Source organism: Haliaeetus leucocephalus, unplaced genomic scaffold, assembly GCF_000737465.1.
Source record: "Haliaeetus leucocephalus isolate CR32 unplaced genomic scaffold, Haliaeetus_leucocephalus-4.0 Scaffold184, whole genome shotgun sequence".
Taxonomy (NCBI): Eukaryota; Metazoa; Chordata; class Aves; order Accipitriformes; family Accipitridae; genus Haliaeetus; species Haliaeetus leucocephalus.
In genome coordinates, this window is record NW_010972620.1 from 521297 (window position 1) to 534547 (window position 13251).

The 13251-nt window shown below is 43.2% G+C and overlaps 1 protein-coding gene across 1 annotated transcript in view; it reads left to right on the forward strand.

Annotated features, from left to right (window-relative positions):
* Positions 1-13251, forward strand: part of FGFR2 (fibroblast growth factor receptor 2) — an 81291-nt gene that overhangs the window by 11073 nt on the left and 56967 nt on the right. The window contains 3 exon segments of the mRNA XM_010564670.1: positions 4413-4679; positions 5358-5432; positions 12677-12846. Coding sequence (XP_010562972.1) covers positions 4413-4679; positions 5358-5432; positions 12677-12846 — 512 coding nt within the window.

Sequence of the window (13251 nt, forward strand, 5' to 3'; positions counted from 1 at the left end):
TTGCTGGATCTTCCTCAATGACGGGAAAAACAGGAGAAGGGGTAGGAGAAGCAGGAGGAGTGGTAGTGGTTGGCAGCCCGGGCTTCCCTGTGGGGACATTCAGTTTTGCAATGAACCTCTTGGATTCTTGACAGGTCAGGTCTGTTGACCCTTCTGGGCACGCTATGGTGAGCGTTTAGTTATTTACTAAAGCCTTTTGAAGCGCAAGTGGCTTGATGGGGTCTGAGGCTTTTGTGTTATGGAGAGTTGTGTGAGAATCTTTGCTGGGGTTAGCTATTAGCTGATTGTTTAATTATTTGGCTCTGTAACTAAGTAACTAAATGCCTTGAGCCTTAAGATAAGCAGCTCTTTGTTAACATTTTAATAAATGGAGGCAAATAATAATAATAATTTAAAACCTAAGGAAGTATAAATCTCTTGTTTCAGTGACCGAATGTTGAATAGGAGCATGATTTGGAATATAATTGTGTGTCTCATAATAATCTGAAATAGCACATTCAAAATGTCCCCGGTCTTCTATTGTGGTCATGGTTTTTATACAAACATTATTTACTCCCATTTGATGGCTGGATGGCATAAGCCGTGCTGCAAGACTGTATGAGCAGGCAAAGAAAAAGTTCACGTTTGTTTATTTAACAGCAGCTTGGTTTTTCACGGTGGTATTGTTCAATAGCTCCACCTATAAAGTTTAAATACATTGTGTGCACCACTATTACCAATAAGGATGTAGCCGAGAGCAGACAATAGCAGAAGCAACGCTCCCTCCCGTCTCCCCCAGCGTTTAAGAACACCACCAGAAATTTTGCACGTGCCTTTGTTGCTTGTTTTTTAAGGGCTGATAGGCAGGTGTTATTCACATCAGGTAATGCACCCTTGCAGTAGGTACTAATGCCACAATCATAGGATTTGCAGGAGAACTTGCTTAGAAAGGAATCCCGTGCCTCCTTCCATGCAGAGCTGGCCCAGCAGCGGGCTGATTTACGGGCTTACGGCGATGGGTGAAGGACACGGATTCAAGGCAGAGCTTCGGAGAGGGCTGGGGGAGCGTGGAGTGATACCAGATCATCGAGCCTTGCTTGATGGTGCAGGCTCTGCAGGGCTGTCTCCTCCTTCTCCCATCTAGCTCTTTTCACTAAGGGAAAATTCAGGAGGATGCTGCTGAAAACACCGGAGGATGGGTGCAAGCGAGGGCCGAGCGAACTTGCAGTGTTATTTCTCTGGTATGCTCAAAAGACGTGGAAGTGGGGAAATAATCCTGATGTCAGCCTCAGGGGAGCCATTGATTTGAGCACATGAGTTCAGAATTTGTCCCTAAATTTCAAAGCGGTGTAAAAATCCTTGTGCAGTGTCCTGGAGAGAGAGTTAACTCTGCAGCTTAGGTTGTTTATGTGCTGGTGGGAATTTTTTAACAGTTTGAACTGGTTGATTTTTGCAGTGAAGCTGTTGGGCGGACTCCTGCCTCAGAATCCCACCTGTTCTCTGTTTGCTTTTGGGCACCATTTCAAACCCACACTGGAAAAAGTTTATAGGCAAACATTATAAAAAGTGACAGTCTTAAGTGCTGCTACATTCTAGTTTGGCAACACAAAGGCTTACCTGAAATAACTCACTATTTCCAAACATGACTTCATTATTTCATGACAACACTTTGTGCTGTATCTTCCCTGATACTCTAGAGAGAAAGAAACGGAGGAGGATAATATTTACCAAATGCTAATACCTATTTGAAGAAAAACAAGTTTCAGTATACTAGTAATTTTCCTTGTAAAAGGAATTTTCTTTTTAAATTTTGAAATAAATTACTGCTCTTGAGTTTGGATTTGGATTTGTGTTGAAAAACTCAGTGTAAATTTGGGGGTAGTAGTTCAAAAAGAGATGAAATCAAGGATGGGAGGTAGAAAATTATTTTCCTTGTAATTGTATGTGAACAACTGATCTGCCTAGGAGGACGCTGCAACCTGTGTGACCATCCTGCGCGTGTCCTGGGGCTCTTCAGCAAAAGCCTCTAATGCACTTAAAGGAGGGCTGAGTTATTTTCACCCATGGCAGCTTTTAAAAAGTTTAAACAAAGGCATTTTTAGACTCCACTACGTTGTTGGCACAGTGTAAACTCTGTAAAGGAAATTTTCTTTGCAGGTAGAGCGTTACAAAGAAGTCTTAAAACTTCAAAGTAAATTAGCTAGCTGGCTTCAGCTGCCTTTTTTTTTTTTTTTTTTAAATTTGACAGTGGAATCTGAATTTAAAAAAATCTCAAGCAGACTCAAATATACTCATTAATGTTGGAAAATACATGTAGAAAGCAGCCCATGCTCCTTCTGGAAATTAGATTTCTAACAGCATAGTGTAGTACTCAGTGAAACACCTGCATTGCAGATCTCTGGATTCGTGACTGTATCAGCAAGACTGAATTAGTTTATAAGGAGTATAAAGCTGTATTGTAGCTTGCCCTAGACTTTGAGATGGAACTTTGCATGCCTTGTTATAAAATCTAAATCCAAGAATCTTTAGAGTCTCCGTACTGGTCTTGTTTAAATGGTTTTATGTACTTTTTCTGGCCATCATCTTGGTGTGACGCATATGTCAAATCTGTTGTTTGAAAAAACATGTTTGCCCTAGGGAAAAAGCCAGGAGAAGCTTTGCTTGTTTTGCAAGGACCACATCCCTGGGTCTGTTCTCCCTTTCCTTTGGGCAAACTCCCACTGAACTCCCTGAAATGACATGATTCCAGGATGAGTGGGAGGAGAAATTGGGCACGCTATTTTCAAGTGCATCAGTATAACCCAATATTTAAATGCGTGAGTGTCCCACTGTGGTGGCCACTCCTGGTACTCATAGAATCATAGCCTATGTCAAGTTGGAAGGGAGCCGTAGGGATCATCGAGTCCAACTCCCTGCTCCTCACGGGACCACCTAAAACTAAACTACTGACAGAGCTTCAGCATTTCCAAACTCCTGTCCACAGGCTAGCTCTGATGTGATGCTCGTTTCAGACTTCTCTGTTGAAAGTGTGATACAAGAAATGACAATGCTGTGCCCCAAGGACGAGGAACGCGGGTTTCAGGGTTTCGGTATTCTTAGAAGCGAGCGTGGACACTGAGGAGTCACCTATTTTAATATTCCCTCAGTCTCCCAAACAAACAGAAAGAGGTGTGCGGTTTATTTATATGCACACGTGGTGGTGCACGGTTGGTGCGGGGAAGGATGTGTGCCGGGCTGTGCGCCGGGGAGCAGCTGTCCGTGCAATGCGACCCTCCTCGTGAGCGTGAAGGCATCTTCTGTTTGCTCCTTTCCTTTATTTACTCTTCGTGCTGGACTTGGTGAGGCCAAGAGGCTCGTGGGAGAGGGATATTGTGGTTGTAGGGAGAAACCAGTTACAGAAGCAGTCCCTATATCTGGCACGGCTGGAGTGCGTCATAGGTGTGCTGAGCTGTCCCGCTGCCCCGGGGGAGACGGTCCTGAGTGCCCGGGGCTGCGGTTCCCTTCCCCCTGCTGAGAGCCAGCCTCCGAAGGGGGTGATGAAGCTCTAGTAACGATAGGCAGAAGTAGTTTTCCAAGGATGCTTTTTTGGAAAAAAACTGTGGTTTGACATTGTTCTCATTATTTGGTTAGAAAAGGGAACCCATGGAAGAGCTGTTTTGTTTTGAACTTCTGTATACACTGTGACGTTGAAAGCTTTGCTTGTGTTCCCGGGGTTCTGCTGTATTCTGCTCAGGAGAGGCTGTGAAATAAGAAACGAGGCAAAAAACATTAAAGGAAAAAGTTACTGTCACTGGGAGCGGAGTTGGCAGTGTAGAAGGCAAATGTAGAGACTTTGGGAAGGGTGCAGGGAGAAAAATAAAGGACATCATATAAGCTGTGCAAAGGAACTCATGTTTATTAGCTTAGCTAGTGAAGGGGTTTTTTGGCCATCCTTTTCTTCTGACACAGCTCTTTTCAGTTTTGTTTTTTTTTTGTAAAAAAGCAACTTATAAAATCAGATGGGGAAAGATAAATATTCATTTGAATCGTAGACCCAAATGCTAAGATATAAAGCTGAATTTGTTTTTTGAACTCCTCCTGCCTCCTCCAAATTCTTTGAAGCCCTCGGGTTCAGCAGCACTCATCTCCCCAGAGTTGGCTCGCTGGGACCAGAGATGAAGGGTTGTGCCTTTGTGTGGCACTCGGGAGAAGGCACGTGCTAAGACACCGATCAACAGGGAATGAGCTTTGTTTGTGGTTAACTTGAAAATAAAGCCTATCCCATACCTGGATGTGGTTCAGTTTTACGAGACAGATTGCTGGGCTAATCTGGATGAAACTTTGGAACATAACTTGATTTCTGTGGATGAAAAGGGCCTTCACTGACTTTTGTTGGAAATTCTCTCCTTTCCCTTCTCTTTCTTCTTTTTCCTCCTTTCCTTCCACCTTCGCAGAGCCACCAACCAAATACCAAATCTCTCAGCCAGATGTATATTCAGCACTTCCAGGAGAACCGCTTGAGTTGCGCTGTCAATTGAAAGACGCCGTCATGATCAGTTGGACTAAGGATGGGGTCCCTTTGGGGCCCGACAATAGGACAGTGATTATTGGGGAGTACTTACAAATTAAGGATGCTACACCCAGAGATTCGGGCCTCTATGCTTGCACTGCTGTTAGGACCCTAGACAGTGATACTCTGTACTTCATTGTAAATGTTACAGGTGAGTGAGTTAAACACAGGTTTTTGCATGTAGAAGCTGTAAAATGTGATATAAAGGCATATTGTGATATAACGTGAAACAGTCCACTTGGGCACAGTGAGTTGAGCTGAGTTCTGTAGTTATTTCAGGTATTTTCCTCCTTGTCTTGACCCTGAAATGGACTCGGTTTGTATATGCTCCTTTTACTTCATGGGATCTGTAGTGATTAACAGCTGCTGAATAGCTCTCTGTTTTATGCCACTATGACAGGATTGAATTATACAGAGTCACTGTGATGATGATAAAGCCATAGAACGAATACAAGTTTTTTTCCCCCTGCTTCAGGAGAGGAAGAGGGGTGTCCTATATCCTTTAAGTTTAGAGATAAATCGTTCTGGAGACACTCAGTTCTGCTCAACTGAATGTCTTTAAAAAAAATAAAAATTGTAAGTAGAAAGAGATTTTTGGAGTTAGCAAGCTCCCTTTGGAAACTTCGTAGCGTTTCAGGATTATTAGCTAGTTTTGTGTAGAATTTTATAAGAATAAAACACATTTTGTGGCTGGATTTTCTTTTTCTGTAGCTTCTGCACAACTAACATAACATCTGTTCTCCTTGATCGATAATCTAAGATGTAGCATATTGGTTTATTCGTCTGCAAAATAGGCTGGTTTAAAGACTTGATTATTTTTAATGTGCAGATGCTCTTTCCTCTGGGGACGATGAAGACGACAATGATGGGTCCGAGGACTTTGTGAATGACAGCAACCAGATGAGTAAGTAACAGCGAACTGCCAGAAGTCACTAGCAAGATCCACGTGGAAAATAATGTCCCGTCTTTTGCACTCCTGCCTTCAGAGCTTCTTGATTGTTAACTGCATGGGCTGTCAAATAGTGGTATCTTTGTCCTTTTCCATTTTCTGTTTCACATAGTTCATCAATTGGAAAAGAAAAAGAAAAATAAACTAATATTCTTCTAAACACGCTTTACTGGTCTGTACTTTCTTTCTCCCTTCTTGCTAGCTCTTCTGCAGTTTCCTTTCTTCTTAAATTGAAGTTCAGTCTTTGTCTGGTTTAGACTCTCACAGATGAACTAACTTTCCCTGAACCTGAACTGAAATCTAGCAGAAGAAACAAAGATCCGGCTCACTTTGTTAAAAGGTGGTATGGAAACTTTAAAAATAAAATTAAGTTGTATGAGGCAAATCCTTCAATCCTTAATCTTGGCAGAAATCTCCCTGGGGAGGATAAGTTTGGAGACAATGAGGTTCTTTTGTCTGTAAAGGACCTCGAGGTTTGTCGCAAAGAAAGCAATCCAGCACTAAAACCACATTTTATGTTACTTACGCATGATGAAAATGGGCTAAAAGAGTCTTAAACCTATCCGAATGTTAAACTTCGGTCCCTTTAGAGAATTTGGAAAGCTATTAATAGGCTCTAAATAGAGCAGTTGCTAAGAAAAAAAAAAAAAGTAAAATTCATATTGGTTCCTTATGCCCCTATGCACTGTTGCAAAATCCCTGCGGTGACTGCTACTTTGCTATCGCTCGTGCTTTGTAAAGTCAATAACAGGCAGAACACAGAAATCCTTCATGGGAGATGTCAGCTAGTTACTGAAGGCAGTAGCAAGGTAGTATATTTGCTCCTCGGCCTGATTAGTAATTGGCAGCTATACTGTATGCTCGAAACACTTGTTCAGATGATAAAGTACGAGCCTGACTTCAGCTCCCCTCGTTAGTTACTGTTGTATACGACTGCCCCTGGTCTGAAGCTGTGAAACATTAGATGCTATTTAAAATGATATAAGTTCTTAGCTGCTTGTTTGGCCCCTGCCATCTGTTAGTGTGATTAACCCAGTCTGATTCACAGGTGCAGCTTGAAGTGGCTGAGATTAAGCAGCTGGAGGCTGCTCTGACAAAGGAATGCGGTGGCAAAGATAATTGGCGAGTTTGGAAAAGGGACACTGCTTTTAAAAGAAGTTGTCTAGGCAAAACCCACCAACCCAGGCAATGTTAGCGTTCCCCTGAAAAGGACTCATGGATAGAAATTCCTTTTAGGAAACATCCCTATGCCTGTTGTCACCTTAGAGCTTTATTGGTGTCGGTCAGAAAAGGGCTTGCAATCTTTTCGGTGTGTTAGCGAAGACAGTTGTGCTTCTAATCCGTGCTGATGGCTTTGGAGATTCACTGTGAGCACAAATGGATTTTGGAAGGGCATATAGCGAGGGGAAAAAAAGAAAAGGACCTGATCTCAAGGCAACTGTGCTCTGTAATGTCATGGTAACTATTCCTGCCCTTTCACGCACCAGGGAGAGCTACCCAGTGGTGTCTTCTGTAACACTAGTGATGTTCTTGTAACGTGAGCTATCGTTTTAAGCTACTCTTAATCAATCTTGATTCAGGAGCTGGTGAAAGGCCATTGACAATTTCCGTCTGCCAGGGATGGGGTGTGTACTTCAGCAGGGGTCAGTCACACTTTCCCTGCTCAAAATGAAAGATGCCTCTAGAGCGTGAACGTTTAAACATCTCGGATCGCGGGTTGAGCGCAAACTCTTGCAGCGTAGAAGGGAGGAAACTGCAAGAAGGCAGATTGCTCCTGAGCAGAGCCTTGCACAAACAAGTCCTCCTGAGATTGCTCTTTACAAGGTGCCTGCAAACTGCTGGGGCTTCTTGCAAGCTGCAGACAGGCGCAGGGAGCAGCGCAGCCTTCTTCCCGACGTCTGAGCGCTCGACGGGGAGAGCCGGAACCGGGAGAACGATGGTGGCACCGTGTCCCTGCAAGTAGTCTGTTTTCAATGGAAAGTTGCGTCATAGTAACTCAGTTGGATTAATGCAACGCTGCTGGAAGAGGGTTGTGATTTGGCAAGATCGGAGCCGCGTGAAAGTTAGGGGTGGGAATCGGTATGGTGCTTCTGCAAACCGCTGAAGCTTGTGTATCCAGCCTCTCCTAAGCCTTCCCATCGGTATCATTTGCCATTCCCCCTCTAGATTTTATAGCGTTTCCAAAAGGGCCGCATTAATTGAAGAAACTCTTGCAAGACATTGAAAAGTGAATGAGGAGTCGAGGAGTCGTCCGAGTCCTCCCTGAGCCTGCCATGTGGCAGGCAGTGGTGTGTAATGGTCAAATGCCCTTTTCTGCCTTCTCCTGCCTACGTTGGGCAGAGCCTGGGAAAGTCCAGGACCTCACAAGAGTCCCTGGTTGCTTTAAGAGAAGTCTTTAAGTGTTTCCTGAACCATGGTTTGAGCTTTGCAGATCTAAAACAATTTAACTGATAATTTACATACAAATTACAGCTGCAATCATTAAGGATAAGCGATGGAAATTGGCCTGGTTATGCCTTTACTGATGGAAACAAAAGGCCATAGTCTTCAAAGGTTGTTGCTTTTTGATGAAACAATTCTGATAAAGTCCAGCTGTCCTGGCATGTTAATTATGATGTGATGAGGCAGGAAATGGCTGTAGTGCCTTCCACAGGAAACTGAACCTTGGCATTCTCATTCCTGCATATTTAAAACTAAAGCAAACCTTTTAGAGCTGTTTTATTTACGATGGTAAGTATTCTTTTAAGCTTTTTTTATTTTCTTTGCCTCTGTTACAAATGTATTTTTCAGAGGCCAGGGTTTTCAGATGCAGGCAGAGAGGCCGTTGAGGAAATCTAGTGTAATTTTCAAGGCTGCCCAGAAAATACAACTGCTCTTGAAGTCAGCGGAGGCTGTAAGTGGCTCCGTAGCTGTGAGGAGCAACTCGTTCTCGGGAGAGGAGGGCACTTGCATGTACACGTGTGCATTTGATCATTTGCCCTGTGTGTATTTTTAAGTAAAAGGCATGCATAGCAGATTTCACTCTGCGTTTGGTGTCCTTTTTAGCTTGACAGATATTTTAACTGTCTGAAAAAACACTGTGGTAGATTTGTTCCAGACTGCATCCTGAATAGCTTTTTATTACTTCCAGCTTTTGTTGAAGGGATTAATGCTTGTGGGGAAGGTGCAGGATTGGTTCCACCGTAAAATAGTCCCCTCTCTCCACAAAATGGCTTTGTTGGCAACTCAGTTTTTCCCTTTGTGGCCCTAAAGAGGTGCCTTAGCTTGGTTCTGGAGGACCCGCTCCAAGGATGTTGACCTGGGACTTCTTTGACAAAGCCAAAGGCTGATAGTCATCAGTTCCTACTGGCAGAGAATAGATTGTTGGTCCTTGTTGCCTCATCCTCATCGTGATTTTGAGAGGTAGCCCTAACTTAAGGGATTTCCATAATCCTGACTTGGTGCTGGCAAGGCAGCAGCTGTTGTGATGGTTGCTCTGAGGTCCACCAACAGTAATTTATTCTGGACCCCGGGTAGCCTTGAAGATGCTGCGATTCTGCCTTGAATTCTAGTCAGGCGACTGGAAGCTTTGTGACTTTTTTTCCTTATCACCCTTTAAACAATTTCTTCTGGGCCAAGCAATGGTAAATTGGCACCAGGAACAAAAAGTATCTAAATGTAATCCACATGCTGTTCTTTTCATGCCTTGAAGAATTTCAGAAAGGATGAAACAAGGTTCAAATTCATCAAATCCTGTAGAGTGGAAACCCACTCAAGGGAGCAGCAAAAATTGGATGTTGCCTAGAAGTGTTTTTTAATTAAAGGTCAAATACAATAGTACTGAAAACCTTGGAGGGGGAGGGGGTTGATGTGACCATTTCAGGTGCACTGTTGCCTGCTTGAGGTGCTTGTCAGGCAGGCTTGGAGTTGACTACTTTTGTATTTTTTTGTGTTAGATTAGATAAGTCCAAATAAAAATTGAGGAGTCCTGAAGTGAAGTGGTCCCCTGGGCTGCCTAATTTCAATTTCACATGCAGGAGATTTGCCTGATTAGATGTAATGTATTTGCAGTGGAGTGCAGTGTGGGTCAGCAGGATATTTTCTTCACTAATGAGAGCTCTAAAAGCAATCAGGAATTCCCACCCGTTCCCCTGCTGCTCATTACCGCTACGTGCCGGAGTCTGCCCTGTTGTTACTGTGAACTTTTAACAGCGGTGCTACCTACTTCCACCTGTCCTGTTAGCGAAGATGGGATGCGATGGACACGGTCCATAAGAGGACTCGGCACTTGATGGTGTATGCTCGTTAACTGCGTTCGTTACTGGTTTTAGTGAATCTGGGTTTGTTCCTCTCAAGACAAACAGAAATAGTAAAAGGTGCTTTTAAGTTATGATAATTCAATTTCTCTGTATAAATGCTGTGCATTAATTGGATCAGTCGCTGTACGAAAGCACAAAATGAGGGCGAGTGTTACGGTTTGTGGGTGTCGCTGCCTTTTTTTCTTTTCCCTTAAACATCCTGAGGAGCTGCCAATATACGTTGCTACTACCTAGTGAAAAATGGTAGGATGTCTTGAAGTGTTTTCGGACAGTGTTTTCAACATGTGATGTCCGCATGTTTTTCCTCAAGCTCCCCTGTGATTCAGGAGCATTGCAGGTTATGCTGAGGGTCATGCGAGGGAAAGCTTTCCAAGCAGAGTCCTTTCTCCCAGCCCGAGGAGTTTCCTTTCTCCGTGGCACAGAACTGAGCTGCTTCTCTTCATTCCTGCCTGCATCCTTCTGTCCTCTTCTCTGCTCCCACCTCTTCCATAGAGCAAACTTTTTCCTCCCTGTGCATTTGTTGTATACGAGTCTTCTTGGAGCACTTCTCTTCCAGGAGCAGAGTTTTTTAAAGGGTGAGAGTTGATGGAAGGGGGGGTTATATGCAGGAAGACCAGAGGATGGACTGCACTATAACGCAGTAGAAACCTGGCTGCATTAAAGCAGCCTTGTTTGGGGAACTGTTAGTGGCTGGATCCTGACCGACTTGGATGCCCTGGTCCCGGGCTGCACCCTGATGGGAGCTTCTCCCGAGCTTGGTCCATCCAGCCTGGGCACTGCAGATAGGTCCATATCGTGGGTGAGCTGTGGATCCTGTGGTTCCGAGGTTGTGCTTGCCAGTAACTGCGTCCAAGGTTTTAATGCTCTAGATGTGCAAGAAGGTGCTTGTGATGGATGTGATGAGAAGTCACCGTGCTGGCTGCAAAGTTGCTGGGTCGGCATTGCCTGTTGGGGGTCAAATCTAGGCACTCACCTCTGAGATACCGATGTAACTGGTTCGGATGGTTGACTGGCTTTGACCTGCTACAGTTTACTTTGACTTTGTGGGAATTGTGGGTAGAGCCCGGTAGTGGTCACCTTCCTTACATTGCCTTGCGGAAGATGTTTAGTGGTCCAGAGAAAATACCCTTTTAATGTATCAGTACCAACATGTAATTCCGCCTTTGCCTGGTATACTTGTAATGTAATTTGGTCTTTGTGTGTAGTAGTTAATTCCTTTGGTTGGCTTTGTTTAAAGTCTTCTGTTGTTTTAATGTGATCCTGGTTTTAGCAAATAATGTTAACAGTGATTTTCTTTGCATCCCTAATTCACTTTAGTCCGTGTAACAATTTCTTCGTGTTGCAGTTAAATTTTCAATAGTTACCTGATCTTCTATTTTGATTACATGCACAAATTTGCTTTGCTTTTCTACTTCATTAATTTTAACACTAATTGCCACTTCGGGCAAAAAAAAAAAAATCACTTATCGTTCTTAGCATCATTATAAGACTTGCTTTCAGAATGTTTTCTTTATACTGGGAGAGACGTTGTTAAAGGATTTATTCCTGTATTTTCTATCCAGCTGTATTTTTATTTAAGGAGGGGGGTAGCAGGATTTCTGAGTTTGCACTGATTGTAAGAACTGCTATAAATATTTGAGGAACGGAAGAGTTTATTTATAGTGGAGTGTTAGGCTGCTAATGAAGGAAATGAAACAGGGCTGAGAGAAATAGAGTTATTTTTCTGGACCCCTCTAGTCCTAAAAATTCCACACTAATCTGATTTGCTTCAGGAAAACTCCATTGTAAAAGAAATTAATGTTTCCTACTATTAAACAGATCTTGAATCTTTAACTTTTTAAAAAAACTGTTTGGTGAGACAACTGAAGCGATGCCATGAAGACGCTGTGCAACGTAGCCAAAGTGGTCCATGGATCCAGAGCATGGGATAACCTTGTATATGGATCTATCTATCCAAATTTATTTCTGGGAGGGTAAAAACAGATGGGTAGCTGTATGTTTTGTTCTGCTGTGCTTCCTGTACTGGTACGTGACAAATGATTGCGAACCTGGACGAGAAAGGGGTTTTCCTCATGCTCCTTGTGTGGGCATGGGCTGGGCCAGGGCATGGCAAGGAGCGAGTGAGAGCCAGGAGAGCCTTGCCAGGAGCTGGCAAAAGTGGTCACTTCAGTAAATACCGGCTGAGAGAGACACTCTCCTTTTGTGCCACGGTGTTGGACATCACTGAACATTTGGGCTTTGACAGGCTCACAAGAGTGGGAATTCCCTGCAGAATGATAAATGCTATTGCTGAGTTTTGCTGATCCACATTTACTCATTTGGCTTCTTCCTCTTTGGTTAATATTTCAGAAATATATTCCATTTGTAAATATATTTTAATGGTTTCTGTGACTGTAACAGCACAGTTCACCTTGCTGTTGTACACTGTAAGGTTTAGCGTGCTGCCAGGCAGGTAGGTGGTTTATCCCCCTTCTAACACATGTGGAAAAGTTAAGGCTGATGCTTCCAACAGGTCTTCTGACTTGGTCTGTCCAGCTTCACAGCCAAGGTCCAAGAATTCAGAGTTTACTGAGCACTCACAGTTACTCAACTTGAGGTTCCAAGTGTCTCATCACTTGAGTCTGCTGGAAACTTGGTCCCTCTGTCTTACTTGATGTACAGAAAAAAAAGGATATCTGTGGTTAATTATTGGAATTTTGTCATGAATTATATACTCAAAGCTGCAGACTGAGCCATTTGCAAAACTCTGGCCAACACTTGTGACATATGATTTCCAGTCGTGTACTCTTTTTAACCCACGCTTAAAACGAATACGTGCAGTGCTTTATGTCTGTGGACGCGGCTGGAAAGGGAGCTCAGTTTCCAAGTACTGATATTTCTGGACGTATCTTTTTGAAACAGGGGCACCTTATTGGACACATACGGACAAAATGGAGAAAAGGCTACATGCAGTGCCAGCGGCGAACACCGTTAAGTTTCGTTGTCCAGCGATGGGAAACCCAACACCAACCATGCGATGGCTGAAAAATGGGAAAGAGTTTAAACAAGAGCATCGTATTGGCGGATATAAGGTAAGATCTCATGATGTGATTTTGCAATTTCTGTTCTTGACCAGAAGGCTGTAAAAAAACCCAACTTGCTGAAGTCAACAGAAAATCTTTTAATGGCCTTGGATTGAATGTAGAAGCAAAAAAAGTAATTGTTTTCTTCTGGGGAAGGGTGGGAGGTTTCTTTGGCGGTTACTGAGCACTAATTCTATATTTTTTTTTTTTTTTTTTTTTAACTCAAATTCAAGCTTGTACCATAGCAGTGTAACTAAGGATTATTTATAGAGATTTATTTGGAAAAGACTGACTTTGCAAAGCAGAGTAAGACTATTTGCTCTATTTGTTTTCAGCTGCTTTGTTAAAAACATGACCATCCACTCTGGTGGTTGTAAGCAGTTTAATAAAGGAAGGGTTGGAAGTCAAAAGTTA